The sequence below is a fragment of the Gekko japonicus genome, unplaced genomic scaffold (assembly GCF_001447785.1).
Source record: "Gekko japonicus isolate JY-2015 unplaced genomic scaffold, Gekko_japonicus_V1.1 scaffold2436, whole genome shotgun sequence".
Classification (NCBI taxonomy): Eukaryota; Metazoa; Chordata; class Lepidosauria; order Squamata; family Gekkonidae; genus Gekko; species Gekko japonicus.
The window spans coordinates 56076-74982 of NW_015160295.1; the positions used below are offsets into that span (position 1 = coordinate 56076).

At 42.3% G+C, this 18907-nt stretch overlaps 1 protein-coding gene across 1 annotated transcript in view; it reads right to left on the minus strand.

The window, feature by feature from the left end:
• The window catches only part of BOLL (boule homolog, RNA binding protein), a 42023-nt gene that overhangs the window by 18081 nt on the left and 5035 nt on the right, over positions 1-18907 (minus strand). The window contains exons 2-5 of the mRNA XM_015416036.1: positions 6366-6509; positions 4381-4472; positions 2543-2597; positions 1800-1875 (exon numbers count right to left, since the gene is read on the minus strand). Of these exons, the coding sequence (XP_015271522.1) occupies positions 1800-1875; positions 2543-2597; positions 4381-4472; positions 6366-6494 (352 nt within the window). The 5' untranslated portion in view covers positions 6495-6509. The remainder of the gene's footprint in view (positions 1-1799; positions 1876-2542; positions 2598-4380; positions 4473-6365; positions 6510-18907) is intronic.

The following is an 18907-nucleotide window of genomic DNA, read 5'->3' on the forward strand; positions in this document are numbered from 1 at the left end:
CCCCCCGTGAACAGTGGAAGTTGAAAGCCCAGAAGATGACAAAAAACCTCCAGGATCGCTGGCCAAACTGGCCCAGAGAAAAATGGCTTCCTGACCCCAAAGTAGTGATCAGCGTTTCCTTGGGCGTGTGAGAAAGGACCACAAGAACTAAGTACTGATGCAACCCTCCCTCTCACGATCTGCCTAAGTTCACAGAATCCGCATTGCTGTCAGGTGGCCATGTGGCCTCTGTTTAAAAACCTCCAAAGGAGAGCCCACCATCTCCCAAGGAAGCCTGTTCCACTGAGGAACCACTCTGTTAGGAAGTTCTTCCTAATGTTTAGCTGAAAACTCTTCTGATTTTCAACTCTTGATGTTTTGAACATCAAGTTTCATTGTGGATATGCAAGCTACTGTGAGTTGCATACACTGGATGTTGACGCCCATCCATGTGTTCCAATGGACCAAGAGTGCAGAACTGCATATATGGAAAAGATATGCATAAGGGCATTGAGGACCCATTTTCCTGATGATCTCCAGCTGCACATGAATAATGCCAAGCTGTTCAGCTACCACCTTTGATGGAAGAACCCTCTGCCTCTTTCCATGGCCGTCCACAGAGTCCACATACACTCAGAAGACATTGTGTCGTGTGTTGCTACTCAACGTATGGCCATCAATGAGGAGGCAGAAAGAGCTCACTTATGCCCTCTGGGGTTCTCCTTCCATTCATATGGAAAGCGATGCATCTTGCTAAATATCTGGATTGGATATTTACTATAAAGTACAAATCAGTTTTAAAAGACCTCGTATTGTAAGTGCTGTTAACACATCTGGGTATCATTTTCCATTATTTAAAATACACCAGACAGAATCCAGCCCATGTGCTACTTATTGGTATGAAGTGATCTCTTGAATAAAACATGCCTTCGATTTGAAAATGAGGAGGAAACGTGTGGTGCATTTCACACGGCTCTCTGCTTAATAAATACACAAAGTTCTCCATGCGCAGGAAGGAAGACTTGATCAGGGAAGGGAGAAAAGGGTCTGGAGATGCCTTCCCATGAATAGGTAAAGGTGAAGGTTTCCCTTGCTCAAAAGCCAGTCGAATCCAACTCTAGGGAGCAGTGCTCATCCCTGTTTCCAAGCCGAAGAGCCAGCGCTGTCCAAAGACTTTTTCCATGGTCATGTGGCCGGTATGACTAGATGCCGAGGCGCACGGAACACTGTTACCTTCTCACCCAAGTGGTACCTATTTATCTACTTGCAATTTCTTGCTTTCTAACTGCTAGGTTGGCAGGAGCTAGAACCAGAGACGGGAGCTCACTCCATCATGTGGCACTTGGGTATTGAACTGCTGAACTACCGACCTTCCAGCCTGCAGTTCAGCATCTTAACCACTGAACCACCGTGGCCTTTCCTTATCACTCCTTTCCATATTACAGGAGATGGATGCTAGGAGGAACAGGGTTGTCCTCATCATTGTTAACTCTGAGGACAAAGGCCATGTAATTGCTTATTAAAACTGTAAGTAGAGGTAGTCTATAATCATGCTTTTTTGTGAATTATGCTTTAATTCAAAGTTATTATTTCATCTTGCTTATTTTACTCTGTCAAAGAGCCTGTTCCTGGTGGACGGGGGTGTGGCAAACCTCTCCAGGGGCTCCCTCCCACCACAGAGGGAGAAAACCAGCATCAGGAGTATGAACAAGCAAGAGACTCCCTCAAATCATTATCTGCAAGTAGCATTAGCCTCAACTTTTACATCACGTATGCCATTCCAGTAAAACTATGGAAAAAATAGGCAAGCAAATACATACGAGGAATCCCTACTTGTTGTTTTCTTATTGCTGGACCAATGTTCAGTTTCTTATCTTTATAATTTAGCTTCTCAGCCTAAACCAAAACAAGAAAAATGCATACAATTATTTTTTTCTTGTATTTTTCATTTTTAAGAGAAAGTCTTCAGCAACTGAATGTGGCAGTTTGGACAACTTTCAGATCTGTCATCCCACCTCAGATTCAAGCAAAGTTTGACTTAAGTGCTTTGCTCAGTACCAAGCAATTACATTCAGATTTATGATCTGTGCAGATATTTGTCCAAACAATGGATCTATTTAGACTTCTAACTAGTTATGGTAATTTTGAGAATTCTTAATTCAAACTGTGCAGACACGCTTTTTAAAAAATAAACCAAATAATATTTGTCAGACTATATTTTCGATGTTGCAATGCTCACTATTTTCATACATACCTTTGGCAACAATACTATCTGTAGTATATAGAAATGGATAACATTTACACCTGTATGGTCTATATATATGTCACCTATGGTTAAAAATATAAAACATTAACAAAAAGCCATTTCTAGGAAACAAAACGCACACCGTAAACAGTGCCTCATGGAGCTCATCATGTATAGGCTTGTTATGCAATGCTACAGGAAGAGATACCATGTTGAAAATTCATTCTTGCTGTCCATAAAATACCAAAAGCAAATCTCGAGGGATATTATTATGTATTTTTATCAGCATGTTTTTACACATACATAATATCATTTTACCTCTTGGAGAATCTTTTGCGCATCTTCCTGAGTTTCAAATGTGATGAAACCATACCTAGGCAAGACAGTGTTGGTTATTTTTCTTACCCTGCATTATATACCATTTAAATACATTTATTCAAATGGATCCTAGTCTTTAATTTTTTGAATCATGCATTGTTCTGGATGTGCCTTAGGGCCTTTTTTGAATCATGCATTGTTCTGGATGTGCCTTAGGGCCAAACTTCAGGATACACTAAAAACCAGATCTTTAAATTTCTCTTTAAATTTCTATAAACAGCAGCCACAGGATGTAACTCAAATGGACTGGGACCATTGTGTGTGTGTGTGGGGGCTATTTACCCTGCTAATGTGAGCAGCTATACATTTTCTGTGTTAAGACAAACATCAAGTCCAGAGAAGTGATTTATACTGGAATAACAACAATGGGACTACAATTAAATTAAGGCAGGGGTGTGGAACTCATTTGTTATGAGGGCCGGGTCTGACATAAATGAGACCTTGTTGGGCCGGGCCATGTGTCTCATAAAATGTAATGCCAGGTAGCAGAGGTATAAACTTTACAAAGGACACAAACACAAAGGTTTTTTTTAACTTAAAATAAAAACATGCTTAAAACATTAGCTCTGTAAGCTGCAAACCTACTTTTGATTTATTGACATTCACCACAGAAATCTCATGCTCAGAGTTCTGAATCTAGGACCCAGGTCAAAACATGAAATGGCTGAGTGATTAAGAGAGTCTGGCGAAGCAAACTGTGATGCCGCAGCAGAACTGGAAGCAGGAGATGGCCAGTTCCACTGAGGGCCTGATGGAAGCCCTCAGGGGGCCTAATCCGGCCCCCGAGCCGCATGTTTGACACCCCTGAATTAAGGACTTTAATGGTAAAAAGCAGTACCGTGAACTGAACCCAGAAACAAACCAGCAACCAAGGAATTAGTTTCTAGTTGGAAGTAATATGCAAAACAGATAGCTCCAAGCAATAGTTGAACTGCCTCATTTTGGCCCAACTAGGTTGTCTTCAAGGGCAAAATAACTTTCCTGCTAGATTAAGCTGGGAAAAAAGCACTCGGCCATCACAGCAACTTGATTTTCCAATAAAGAGGGCTGGGTCCAGCACAACTCCCAAGGTCTTCACTGAGTGTGTCAAAGAAGGACTTCGTTTATTTATTACTTATTGAATTATTTTATACCATTTTTATATTGTTGTTTACTTGCCTTGGATCCTGAGATACTCAGGAAAAAAGCAGATACAGAAATTTATTAAATAAATAAAATGTGCCACAAAGTAAACAGTCTAGTAAATTACCATAAGCTTATTTACAAGGCCTCAAGAAAAGAATAAAAAATGCTATCAAGGAAATCAGATATTCTTTCTTTGTACTGGTGAGGCATTTGAAAATTCTATTTAAACTCTGAATGGCATTAGTAACAGAAAGTACAGATATTCAGTGGACCATTTTAGAGGCTTCTCTTGAATGAAGATCATATTATAGTGTTAATGTAACTATTAATTGTTGTTTTAATGATATTGGACTGAGATTGTTGTGAACCGCCCTGAGCCTGTCTACGGGGAGGGCGGTATACAAATCAAATCAATCAATAAAATAAATATGTAATTCATAGCTGCTGGTTGTTGCAGAGTACTATATGGACTGCATACGTAAAGTCAAAAATAGCATTTCCTGTATAAGTATTCCGAACCATTTGTATTTACATAAAGTTGACTTTTTAAACTAAAGGAAATAAAATTCAGATGGTAATAACGTGATATAGAACTGTTCTTATTCTGAATTAGCTAGAAGCATTTCTGCATTGTACATGCTTTCTCTACTAACCCCTTTGATACTCCTGCTCTGTCGTTTACTATTTTTACTTCTTTAACACAGCCATACTGGGAAAAAAACTTCCTTAGGTCATTCTCATTAGTCTGGCAAAAACAAACAAACAAAAAGTTAATGATTACCTTACCAAATATTGCAGTGAAGATACAACTGTAACAGAACATTCACACCCTTCATTAAGCTTTGCTTAGAAAATCACAAGAGTATCTCCTGTAATCACACCACCCTCCAGCAATACCGGCTGCTTCCATTACTACAATATCTTATCCTTTGCGACTGAACTGTTACCGCATTCACATTCTCACAGAATATTTATACATGCGTTGTAATTTTTCATGCCTTTGCTCACAGCTTGTCCCACTGAGTGAGTGAGACTTACACTCAAGCAACTGAGTGGACTGAAGCCACAGAAGCAATTTAAAACTTCCAGCAGATCGTTCGTTATGAAGAAAGAAACACAACTGGTTTTTAGATAATGTGCTCTTGTCACAGCAGGCACCAGAGCAGAACTGTCCTCATCTAAGAAAGCACCCACCACTCGTGGATTGGTACTTGCATCAAAAACATCATTCTTATTGTTTTTAATTAGCTAATTTATATCCGACCCTTCTATTCCAAGGCTAGCTTACAATAAAATGTTAAGTTCAGCAGAGCTAAAATCAATCGTAACTATGAAAAACAAAACAAAGTTTGAGTCCAGTGCCATCTTTAAGACCAAAAAAATGTTTAATTCTGGGCATAAGCTTTTGTGTGCAGGCACATTTCTTCAGATCTAGGGTTGCCAGGTCTCCACAATGTGCAAGCGGGGGGTGGGTCTCCACAATGTGCCAGCCTCCGCCCCCAAACAGTGATGTCACATGGCGATGTCCCCGACATGATGATGTCTTGTGGAAGTGATGTCATCACATTGGGGATGTTGTGCAGCAAGGATCTGGTTTGAGGACACAACTCTATGGTAAAATGGGGGTCAAACCATAGAGTTTTGCCACCAAACCAGAGTGTTGCCGTGCGACATCCTAGTGTGATGACATCACTTCCACATGATGTCATTGCACTGGGGACATTGCCGCATAATCTTGCTGTTTGAAAGTGGGTTTCACCCCCGCTGGCCAGTGGCAGGCAGAAGCCCCCAAAAGCGGGGGATCCCCCACCCCCGCCTGCGGAATGGGAACCCTATTCAGATCTGTGCTCCAGACCAACACGGCTACCCACCTGATTCTAATAAAAAGAAATAACAACAAAAGTAGCAGATCTATAATGCAGCAAGTACAATATATGTCTAGGATAATTTAAAATAAAGTTTCCTTTTGGAGAAAAGAAGCAGCAAAAGACCACAATAATATTAATGTATTAATTCTGAAAAGCAACATGGGCAATAGAATCTAATAAAAAATACCATAAAAAATACAGATTTTTAAAAGTAAGCCATAAAATATGGAGATAATCACGCTTCCATAGATTAAGAGTTCCACAGTTTGGAAGTTACAGCTGAAAACTGCTTTATATGTATGTTTAAAACCTGCTTCACAGATAATTCAGACGCTCGCCTTTTTAATCAATTAAACAATATTAAATCAATTGATCTAAGTGACTAATCAGCTACTGACAATCCTTGAGGGAAAAAACCAAGTACCACTTCTCACAAACAGCGCTGCACATCTTTGGCTGCTGCCACACACGCTAAGTAATCCACTTTCAATCCACTTTCAGTGCACTTTCAAAGTGGATTTTGCCAGTTCACACAGTAAAACTCCACTTTGAAAGTGCACTGAAAGTGGATTGAAAGTGGATTACTTAGCGTGTGTGGCAGCAGCCTAAGATTTGTTTTTGTAGTGTTTTCGAGTCAGACTCAAAGCCAATGCCAGACACACTTTATCTTCAGGCACATACACGTTTCTAGATGCTACACACATGTGAAAATTCTCCCAAACACAGTAGTTGATTACTTCGCTGCTCAGCTACCAAGATTAGAGACTTACCTTAAAATCAATTCCTCCAACGAAGATGCGATTAGGAATAACTGTTCCAAACCTTGGGGCACTTGTGGGGTTACTTAAAGGCACTGGCGACACAGTGTTAGGAGAGGGAGACAAAGAATCCGTTTGCATCTGATTTGTGGTTTGCTGTTTAAGAGAACACAATTCTGCTTAACTATAGTTTCAACACTGACAGAAAACATTGTTATAGTAATACTGTGGATTCTCACAGAATTATGTGAAACATTAAAAGCCCAGTCCTCAGCCATTATTTGCGCTGACGGGGTGTAGTGGTTACTATCGAACAAGGATCTGGGAGACCCAAATTTGAATTCCAACTCTGCCATGGAAGCCTGCTGGGTGACCTTGGGCCAGTTACACACTCTCGGCCTAACCTACCCACAGGGCTGTTGTGAGGATGAAATGAAGGAAAGGCATACAATGTAAGCCACTTTGGGTCCCCATTAGGGAGGAAGGTCGACTCGTGTATAACTAAATAAAATATTTGAACTACCTATGTTTGCACATTTCGTTGTCTTCATCTGGGATGCCACATATGCAAAATCTGACAGTCCAGTCTAATTCTCTGAAAGTAAATTCCTCTGACATTCTTACTAATGATGGCATACTTACAGACTCCATACAAGTTTTAATGCACATGGAGTGCATATACCTAGTTTGGTGTAGTGGTTAAGTGCACTGACTCTTATCTGGGAGAACCAGGTTTGATTCTCCACTTCTCCACTCGCTCCTGCTGGATGACCTTGGGCAAGCCGTAGTTCTGACAAGAGCTGTCCTTGAAAGAGCAGTTCCTGAAAGAGCTCTCTCAGCCCCACCTACCTCATAGGGTGTCTGTTGTGGGGAGGGGAAGGGAAAGGTGTTTGTAAGCCGCTCTGAGTGGAGGGTATAAATCCAATCTTGTCCTCTTCTTCCTCCTTCTCATTATTGGGTCTAGCTATGTTGGAAGCATTAGCACTGTCTGACTGAATGTAATATTTGATATTATCTTAAATGATGACTTGCTACAAGACAAGCCCAAAGAAAATGACAACAGAACACCACTAGTTATCACATACAGCTCACAACTAAAAGCCAGTTCTACGTATTATTAATGACCTATAACAAATGCTGGATAGTGACACTTTCCTCACACAGGCACCCGGGGGGAAGGGGGGGCAATGTTTTCTTACTTAGCCTCCTAACCTAAAGCAACTTCTCATCCGCAATGACAAACTACTTAACAGTCACGTGGGCTCTGGCACCAAGGTCTGCAACAAACCAAGATGCCAACTTTGCTCTCATGTAGATCCTAGCAACACCATCACTGGACCCAGCAACATCAGCCAGACCATCTCAGGTTCATACTCCTGCTCATCTTCTAATGCGATTTATGCCACCACGTGCCAGCAATGCCCTTCCACTCTCTACGTTGGAGAAACAGGCCAGTACCTACAACAAAGAATTAATGGACACAAGTCTGACATTAGAAATTACAACGTTCAAAAACCAGTGAGGGGATGTTTTAACCTTCCAGGACGTTCAGTTGCTGACCTAAGAGCAGCAGTTCTCTTACAAAGGAATTTCAAAGGGAGATTAGAAAGAGGGACTACTGAATTGAAACCGATAATGAAGCTCAAGACATGCATCCTCCTGGAGTGAATCAAGACCTGGGTTTCCTGTCTCATTACCAATGCTGATTTTTCCATGCCTATGACTCCTCTGCATATCACACCTACTCCAATCACGCCTGCTGTTGTCATTCAGTATCTGTAATCACTCTGCTCTTCAATTATAATGACAGATGGACTCCCATTCTAGCGGTATCTGAAGAAGTGAGCACTGACTCATGAAAGCGCCTACCCTGCCACAAATTTTGTTAGCCTTTAAGGTACTACTGGACTCTTTCTCTTTTCTACTGCTACGGACAGATTAACATGGCTACCTATCTCGAGCTAAATGATGACTGTTATTCAAGAAAAAAAAAATCTGAAACATTCCCCCCCCCTATAGCCACATGATCAGAAACTGATTTCTAGCTCATTGCATTGCAGGGGGCACTGTAGATTAAAATGCTTTAAACATCAAAACTGGACTGAATCTTATGCCTCCTTGTCTCTACTATTCTATGGTGGTGGAAAGTGCTGTTAAATCACAGCTGACTTATGGCAATACCTGGTGGGGTTTTCAAGGCAAGAGATGGTCCCAGGTGGTTTTGCCACTGCTTGCCTCTGTGTCACGACCCTGGTATTCCTTGGATCCGAATGCCAGCCAAGGCAGACCTGCCTTAGCTTCCGAGGTCTGATGAGGTCGGGCTAGCCTAGGGCTATCCATGTCAGGCTACATCTAGAGATGTAGTTTTCAAAAACAGAATCATGACCTCACTATCCACTCAGTTATAAGCGTGGAACTAGCCAGATCTAGTGTACTCTCCTTCGATATGGCCCCGCAGCAAAAGCACTTTGTTCTTATTAATCTAAGCTTTCTACTACATCTAGCTCAGACTTGTGTCCCCTATGGGTTATGACTGATCTAGCTATACTGATCCATGCTACGGTAATATGGAGGCTAGATTACTATAGATTACTACAGATTACTATACTGCACTGTGCACTCTCTGTGAGGCTGTCTTTGAAGTACAGAATGTAGCTGCATGGCTGGTGAAAAGAGCTACCAAATTCAGCCAGATTCCTGAGATTTTGAAACACCTACATTGGCTGCTACTCTGATTCTGAGCTGGATTCAAAGTACTGGCTATAAGCATTTAGGCTCTTAACAGGCTGGGGCTGTTAGAGTGAGCGACTCAGGATGTCTGGACATTGGGAGGAGTGCTACTTCACTCTAAGGGTGCATATCTCCTTGAATGGGATGCCTTCCCCTCCCCTTAGCCTGGGAGCTGCCCTCTGACCCCTCCTCTCTCGCTCACTTTGTCCTCTCCCTCTCTGCACATGGCCTTCCATGGAGACACATGCCTTTGGGGGTCTCTCCTGTGGATACAGTGCCCTCATCCTCCCACACGCATGATGCCGGACAAGCTGGTCCTTTGTGATAGGGAAAGTACTCTTTAGATTAGGCTTTTCTCTCTTCTTTTGACTGCAACCTGAATGTGAACTGGATCTACTTGAATAAATGTAAGTTTATCTTTTTTGCAATATACTCCTTGGGAGCTTTATTTACTGCACTCAGTATCATGCTTCTATGACTGGGAAAACCCTGCTATATTAACCAAACATCCCTATTAGGGGGCTACAAACTTGCTGGATGGCCTTTCCCAGTGAAAGCACAGCTCTGGTCTCAACACGGGCTGCTTACAGCCCTAATGTTGATGTGGTGAGTTAGGACGGTCTCATCTCATACTTGGGCTTTTCAAGTGGCAGCTTCAGTCCTTTGGAATGAACCACCTAGAGAAATCAGGCTCTTCAGAAGAAATACGTAAGTCTGAATTATTCAAACTACTGCAGACTGACATGTTGTTGTATTGTTTAAAAGTGTTGCTGTTGGCTTTAATGTTTATGGTTTTATCTGAATACATACAAATCACTAGGAGTGACTATCCGAAAAGAGGGATACAAATATTTCGAATAAATCAATAATCCCCTCCAATACCATTTCTGTAGAGTGGTGCAGTCATGGTTTCTAAGGAACACAGGTCGTCCTAGAAAAGAGTCCAATGGCACCTTAAAGATTAACCAAATTTGCGGCAGGGTATGAGCTTTCGTGAGTCAGTGTCTCACAAAAAAAGAAAATGAAAATAGAACACCACCAGTGGTCACAGAGGACAGCGGAAGACAGGAGGGCCTGGCGTGATCTGGTCCATGGGGTTGCGAAAAGTCGGACTCGACTGTGCGACTGAACAACAAGTGGTCACATATAGCTCATGAAAGCTGATCCCCTGCCACAAATCTGGTTCGGCTTTAAGGTGCTACTGAACTCCTGTCCTCTTCTGCTGCTACAGACAGACTAACATGGCTGGCTACCCATCTTGATCTATCTCCACAGGCAGTCCTGGCTCAATAAGGTTACTAATGAGGGATGTACTGGGTTTTGCCACAGGAGAACCAACAAATCTTTACCGTAGTTTCTGCTGTTAATATCCCCAAATCAGCTTCAACAGGGGGCATTCTCCCAGTAAATCTACTCCAAATGAGCAGTCAGACGCAGAGCACAGCTCCTTCTTCTGCATGCTCACCCTGCTTTGTGTGTACTACATGGAAAATACATGAATGTGTGCAAAGAGACTGAGGATTTAATAGCCCAGCTGCTTCCCAGCACTGAGATGCCCAGAAAAACAAATGGCCCTGTGCATATTTTGGCTGTGATTAATTTTGGCTGTCAATTTAACACTGGCAATGAAGTGCTGCAGAATCACAATGTTTTTCTCTGCAACTGACTTTGATGCATTCTTCCCAAATTATTTAAGCTATTATATTCTAACAATACTTCTACATCTAGCTCAGACTTGTGTCCCCTACATGGAAAATACATGAATATGTGCAAAGAGACTGAAGATTTAAGTAATAGCCCAGCTGCTTCCCAGCATTGAGATGCCCAGAAAAACAAATGGCCCTGAGTATTTTGGCTGTGATTAATTTTGGCTGTCAATTTAACACTGGCGATGAAGTGCCACAGATTCACAATGTTTTTCTCTGCAACTGGCTTTGATGCATTCTTCCCAAATTATTTAAGCTATTATGTTCTAACGATACTTAAAAGCACACCCTTCAGTTCAGAAAGATTCATTATTCTGTGTACGAAACTCTGCAATGATACCTGTATAAAACATTCTCTAGTTTAATTTTTTAACTTCCAGGCAGAGTCTGAAATTGTACATTTCAAAAATATTTCCACTGTATAAACTGGAAATTGGGTGAAAGAACTCAGTGTTTCAAGTAGCAGCAAGGTTCATCCAGTCTGACTCTGCAGAAATCCGATACAGTATAGTTTATGCGGGCTCTGGACAGGAGCACGAAATCTGAACCAAATTCTGTCGAGAAAGGCAGCCAGTGGGGTATAGCGGTTAAGAGTGTTGGAAACCACTTGAGCCACCGCAGCTCAATCCCCACTTGTGCCACAGAAGCTTGCTGAGTGAACTTAGGCCAATCACACTGTCAGCTGAACCTACCTCACAGGGTTGTTGTGAGGATAAAATGGAGGAGAGGAGAATTATGTAAGCTGCTTTGGGTCCTGTAAGGAATGGAAGTTGTTTATACTTATATGTTGTTGGCTCTGCTGGTGGGGAAGGATTATAAATTTAGTAAGGACCCAGCCTTGCAAGCTGTGAGATTTTGTTATTGTGGAGAACTGTCCTTGTAAACCTCCCTAACCCTTTTCACAGGCCAGGAGGGTTAATTAGGGAGTTGAATTCTTATCAGCTGGCTGCCTTAGGGAAGGGAATGGACATAAGAAAAGGGAGCCACTGTTGTTACTCACTCTCTCATTAGGCTTGGCAGGGTGGGGCTGGCTACACTGCCTTGAAACAACGCAGTTCCCTTCGACCTGCTACTGGACTTATCTTAAGAACTGGACTCACAGAAGTGAGTTATTGTTTTTATTGGTACGGTGACTGGGGATTTTACTGTTTGTTTTGCTGCTGCTTGTTATTGTTGGATGTTTTCTGCTTTGCATTCATCCCTTCAAGTTCAATTGATTTTATTAAATTAAACATGGTAGTCTTTTTAAAAATCTTGTGTCCTGAATTTATTTTACTGAGCAACTGCATTTATCCATATAAGCGAACCCCAAGGTCTTCTAGACCAGACAGGTCCCCATTGGGGAGAGAGGCAGGGTACAAATGAATTGAATAGTAATAGTAGTGGTTGCAAACCCTTGTAGCAACTACTCAGGAGCAGCCCAAAATCTTCCAGTCCAGTCCATCTGGTATGTTTCAATACTTACTAAATGAACAGCTGGATGGACAATAACACTGCACCTGCTCTTTGGCATTTCCAAACACAGATCTCCCCCTAATAATCAAAATATATAATGGGAAAAAAGTCAACATAAAATTATTTTCTTTTGCCTTTTGCTATCATCTGGAGGCACGCTGTTAACAACGCACAATCTAGGCATCAACACTCTCTGGCCGTCAACCATCCCATCCATCAATAAAAAGGATTTTAAAATCACATTTATACCATTAGCCTATAAACTTGGCCAGGGTTTAAATTATTTTCCAGAAAAACACTACAGCCTAATTATATTGGGCTTGTTCATGCTGTATTTTAAAGGGGACACAGGAAGCGTTAGCATAGCATGGTGTGCTATGAGCAACAGAACCACGACAAGGTCCTTCCCGAGTCTGTTGAAAAACACATTTTTTAAAAAGAAAAACTTTTATGTCTTGAAGTAACTTATATCTTGCCTTTATCAGGGGTTTCCAGGTGGCTAACAAGTTTCAAGAGGAAAGAAACAAAACAATAATCATTCAGCCCTCTTGCACAACTTCACAAATGGCTGAACTACACATGATGTTGGGGCTGGGCCTGGCTCCCTTTCCTCACAGCCACATGGCGGACGATGTCAGGCTCGCTCTGAGCATTACTGGTGGCTTTCCTGGGGCTCTCCCATTTCAGCCAGATAGTCCAAGTTTAATCTAGTTCAAAGGGGATACTGTGTAGTGGTTGTAGGGGACCATACATGTGGACGTTCCCACCCATCCCCAGGACTGGTCGCTGCTGCATGCTCGTCCCCTATTTTGTAGCCCTTTAAAGGGCTTTTCCCCGCTCCCTGCCAAGCTCCACTGTACTGCAGCAGTGTGACTCAACCGACAAAAGGAAAGTGGGGGCGGATTCCAGCTGTGGGGTCGTCACAGCACAATCACCCCTTTTTGCAGTGTAACAGGCAAAAGCAGGACAAGTGCAGTGGCAGCTGCCAACAGAGTGGGAACCAGGATGTGGACCTCGTTCCTGCCCCACCTGCTGCTGTGGGGCACCTTTGCAACCTTGCATGGATTCAGCCTTTGTAATGCTTTTCCTTTAATGTTTTCTTACTCCTTTTAAAAATTTATTTTGTTTCTATCCTGCCTTTCTCTTCAATGGGGGAACCAAGGCAGCTTACATCCTTCTCCTCTCCGACATTTTATCCTCACAAAAACCCTGCGAGGTAGATTTGGCTGAGAGTGTGCAACTGGCCCAAGGTCACCCAGCGAGCTCCCCTGGCACAAGTGAGGATTTAAACCTGGGTCTTCCAGATGCTTGTCCAACACTCTTAACCAGTATAACACACAGGCTCTGAAAAAGCTTGCTTGTGGGAACGTCCAGCAGTGTAGAAATATTTGTACTGTTTCTATTGATAATGAGGAAGAAGAGATTGGATTTATACCCCTTGCCCTTCACTTGGGAGTCTCAGAGCGGCTTACAAACTCTTTTCCCTTCCCCTCCCCACAACAGACACCCTGTGAGGTCGGTGGGGCTAAGAGAGCTCTTGACAGAAACTGCTCTTTTTCAAGAACAGCTGTGCCAGAGTTATGGCTTGCCCAAGGTCATCCAGCCAGGTGCAAGTGTAGGAGTGGGGAATCAAACCCGGTTCTCCCAGATTAGAGTCCGCGCACTTAACCACTACACAAAACTGGCCCCTAATAGTTCATCTTGCATTGCTGGTTCTCAAACTCTGCTTTGGGAAACAAACGGGTTTGTTGCGAGTTTATCAAGGGGTCTCCAATTAGAAGATCAGTACTGGTAGACAGACTTCCTTTAAAAACAGCTCGTCCACCGCTACTGACCTTCCCAGCAAGGCACAATTGCAGGGGAGTACCAACAGTGCTATAAAGCACATACTCAAACCACAGAGGGAGTTGGTGAGACAGACCAGGACCAATGTTCCCTCTAAGGTGTGGAGTCTTGTGAGCAAAAATTCAACTTTGTGATCTACTGGCAGTAAAGTTGTGAGCGAGTGATTTGGCTGCTGCATAAATTCGTTTGCTCTGGAGCCACCCTTCCTGAGCTAAGACAAAAATGTGTGAACCGGAGGCTAAAAAACTGTGAGGTAGCTCACACTAACTCAGTTTAGAGGGAACACTGGACAGGACTCTACATGAAGAGAATATATGGCTAAGAATATGCCCATAAATCCTCTGCAGCACAAAGCACCTCACTGGTGTGCAGGGGTCCTTACCAGATCAATTGATGCAGAAAGTGATTCTCAAAAATGAAAGGCAGGAAAACCACTAATTTAAATGAGTAAAACATGCCTTTTTAACTGACTGTCCACAACCCAATACTGCCTCTCTTTTGTTTCTAAGCCCTGTGCAGAGGGTCGGGCTAGGATCCGCAGGGCCTGTAAGACGGAGCTCTTCCGCCAGGCATTTAATTAGGGGCCACCGCTACGGCAGGCCGTTACTGCAGAGCTTGGTCTGTGGTTTTAACATCTAACTGATTATGAGCAGAAACATCGTGGAACATCTGGGCAGTGGAAATTTACTCTAGCAATATACCATCTAGGTTAATTTAACAGCCGCCAGCACTTTGTATTTATAATGTTTTTATTGTATGGTTAAATATTGTGTCATTTTAATGTATTTATGCTTTTATGGAAGCCGCCCTGAGCCCGCTTGCGGGGAGGGCGGGGGATAAATTTGATAATAAATAAATAAATCTTGCAAACACAGGTTTGGATTCCCCCTCTGCCACAAAAACATGCAGGTGGACCTTGGGCCAGTCATGTACTCTCAGCCTTGCCTACTTCACAGGGTTGTTGTGAGAATACTATGGAGAGGAGAACAATGTAAGTTGCTTTCAGTCCCCATAGGCAAGACAGGAAGAGTATAAATGAAATAAATGTAGTCAACAATTCACTAAATTGAACAGGCTACATCTCCAATGGCATTTTCCATAATTTCTTGTTCTGGATACGTCTGCCTCCTCACGCCAGACTTCCTCCTACGTTTTCTCTAATTCCTTTAATTATTTATCCTTTAGCCACTTTCCTTGAACCAAAATTAGGACTGTGGCATTAACAATACTTAAAAGTGACAAAAATTGTTCATTTTACTTGCAAAGGTAAAAAAATGCATTTATATACAAATCCGGCTAGTGCTACGTTTTGCCTACCTTGGCTGTGATAGTGAAAAACTATACGTGCCTGTGGAAAAGGTAGCCCAAGCTTTCTCTGAAGGTACTACTGCAGCAGTTCCCAACTTCCAGAAAGGCAAGCTGAGGTCCAATGTGCATAGCGGCTTGGCTCTTTGGCTACTGGAATTACTGTAGCAACACTGTTTTTTTAACCCCTTCAAATATAATGTTCTGTGTATACTGTTTCTGAGTCTGGTGCATATAGTTTATTTCAACTGGGACTTTTTGTTTCATTCCGTTTAAAGGCAAGGTCTGTGGAACTATTCTATACTTTTCTCCCTTTCTCACAATACAAGAACTCGTGGGCACTCGATGAAATTGCTGAGCGGTCGGGTTAGAACAGATAAAAGGAAGTCCTTCTTCACCCAAAGAGGGATGAACACATGGAATTCACTGCCACAGGAAGTGGTGACGGCTACGAGCATGGACGGCTTCAAAAGGGAATTAGATAAGCATATGGAGCAGAGGTCCATCAGTGGCTATTAGCCACAAGGTATAGATAGGGGCTCTGGGGCAAGGGATGCTCTGTCTTCTTGGTGCTTGGGGGGGAGGTCAACAGTGGGAGGGCTTCTAATGTCCTGGCCCCACTGGTGGACCTCCTGATGGCACCTGGTATTTCTGGCCACTGTGTGACACAAGAGTGTTGGACTGGATGGGCCTTTGGCCTGATCCAACATTGGCGTCTCTTATGTTCTTATTAGTCATGACTGATCTTTTTTTTTTTTGTATTAGGCCTACTCTTCTTGCTCTTGCATTATTAGTCATGACTGATCTTTTTTTTTTGTATTAGGCCTACTACACAAGCTTTCTGCATCAGACCCTGCCAAGTTCAAAAGGGGGAAAACGGCAAAACTGTTTGTCTAATGTTTGCCATTCCCATCAATAGTTCATCATCTTAAGTTACTCTACAATTAATAACCCTTGTTTTGCGACCCTGTGGCTTTAACAGCCAAACTGTCACCTAGCATAATGCATCTTCTCCCTCCATACACATTTTAAAGCTGTAAACACTGAGTCTGACTGTTGAACAAACTTTAAATATGTTTATAGGGTTTTTTTGTTAAGTTCCACCAACAAGTTGGTCCAATAATTCTGTGTTACTGCAATGGAACATGTAATTTGCTCTACTATTCTCGGGGGGAGGGGGGGGGACACTTGCAAGCGGTCATATTTGCAAAGCTCTCTTTCATCAGGATTCCATATCAAAATGTGAGGAAATATGTTAATAAATCTTCCTAAAACATTAAAATAATCAATAGTGTATCAATGTATCAATTCATATACAGACTTCACAAAAGCTATACACGTGACATTAACTCATGGTGGGATCATGACTTTCGTTTAATTAAAAAGTGTGATTTTGTTTTCCCAACTAATTCCTAACAGTAAAAACCAAATCAAGCATTTCTGAATACTGAAAAACAGCATTAATAACATACCAGCCTTAACATAAATTGTTAATACGCAGGGAAGAAGGAAAGAAGTGGGACTGAGTTTTATCACATAGGACCCACAGTTTTGGTGTGCTTTTCACATACTGGGCAAATAACACTTTCCACATTTTCTGCATCTGCAGGTTGAACTTACAACCTGCATCCTACATTCATCACACAATCCATACAAGGACTCTAAGGCAACATTCGTATGTATTTTGCAACTTTTCTTCTTTTCAAAATTAAACAGAAATTACAAACCTATAAAGAGCTTCCTGGGAGTCTGTACATGACCCTAGTTTTTCAGACTGACAAATTTAATCGATGGACATTTCAAGAACTCTCCTAGGTAAATGTCATGCTATTTCTTTGTCAGAGAACACTAACAGGAAACTTTGGTGAGATGGCATCTTTATTTTTTTTAAGAGTGGTTTTTATCTTCCCAATTAATTCCTCATTTTAAAAATCAAATTCATCATTTCTGAATACCAGAAAGCAACAGTAATGAATATACCAGCCTTAATGTAAGTCATTAACAAAGGGGAAACGTGTGTGTGTGTGTGTGGGAGGCAGGACTCAATTTTATGACATAGGATGCACTGTCTTGGTGTGCTTTTCCCTCACAGAAGAAATAATACTTTCCACACTTCCTGCACCTGCACTTTGAACATACAATCTACATTAGTTCCACAATCCATATCTAATCTTTTAAAGATGATATTTGCCTCTAAATTGACTATTTCTCATCTAAGGGTTAAAGAAACTTAAAGGCACTTCATATGTGTGTAAACACATAAGACACTGACTTGGTCTTCTATCAGCACTAATTAACCAATCAATTACCCTTTTTGCTCCAGTGCAAATACAAAGAATATATTTGAACCCTAACTTTATGATGAAATATTTGGGGGTGGATCAAGATGGGTAGCCATGCTTGTTTGTAGCAGTAGAAAGGAGCAAGAGTCCAGTAGCACCTGAAAGACTAACAAAATTTGTGGCAGAAGATGAGATTTCATGAGTCACGGCTCACTCCTTCAGATACAGCTAGAATGGGAGTCCATCCGTCCTATATATCAGAAAGTGGAGTGATTTCAGATGCCAAATGACAATAGCACACATGACTAGATTAGGTGTGAGATGCAGAGGGGTAGTCAGGCGTGGAGAAATCAGCATTGGTAATGAGACAGGAAACCCAGGTCTCGATTCAGTCCAGGAGGATGCATTGTCATTATCCACTGCAATTCCGCAATCTCTCTTTCTAATCGCCCTCTGAAATTGCTTTGTAAGAGAACTACTCCTCTTAGGTCAGCAACTGAATGTTCTGGAAGGTTAATATGTCCCCCAATGGCTTCTGAATGTTGTAATTTCTAATGTCACCCTTATGTCCATTTATTCTTTGTGGTAAGGACTGGCCTGCTTGTCCAATGTAGAGGGGGGGAGGGCATTGCTGAAACATGAAGGCATAAATCACATTACAGGATAAGCCAGAGTATAAACCTGAGATGGCATGGCTGATGTTGCTGGGTCCAAGTGATGGGGGTGCAGTGTGATCTCATCTACTCCAGAGTTTTCAATACACACAATTAGTGCATTTTCTGCACTCTCTCTTTCACAAACAGGCAAAACATACATCTACAAAGGCAAATAAACCCAGGGCAATGCCAAAGTCCTAATTTGTCCCTGTGCACAGGACCCCAACAATCCACATGAATGTGAGACCACAGCTGAAGAGAGAAAACCCTGGCAATCCCAGCTTGCGTTGCCAACCTCCAGGTGGGGCCTGGAGATCTTCCGCTTTTACAACTGATCTCCAGCTGACCGAAATCAGCTCCCCTGGAGCAAATGGCTGCTTTGAAGGGTGGACTGTATGTCAGGGGTGGCCCAACTGCGGCTTGGGAGCCACATGCGGCTCTTTCACACATATTGTGCGGCTCCCAGCAGGGTGGCTGGGAAAGTGAAAGGGAGGCAGGCCTCCCTGGTAAGTCTTCCCATCCCTAGCCAATGTTCCCCTCCCTCGGTAGGCTCTAGGTGGGGGGGGGGGGGGGAG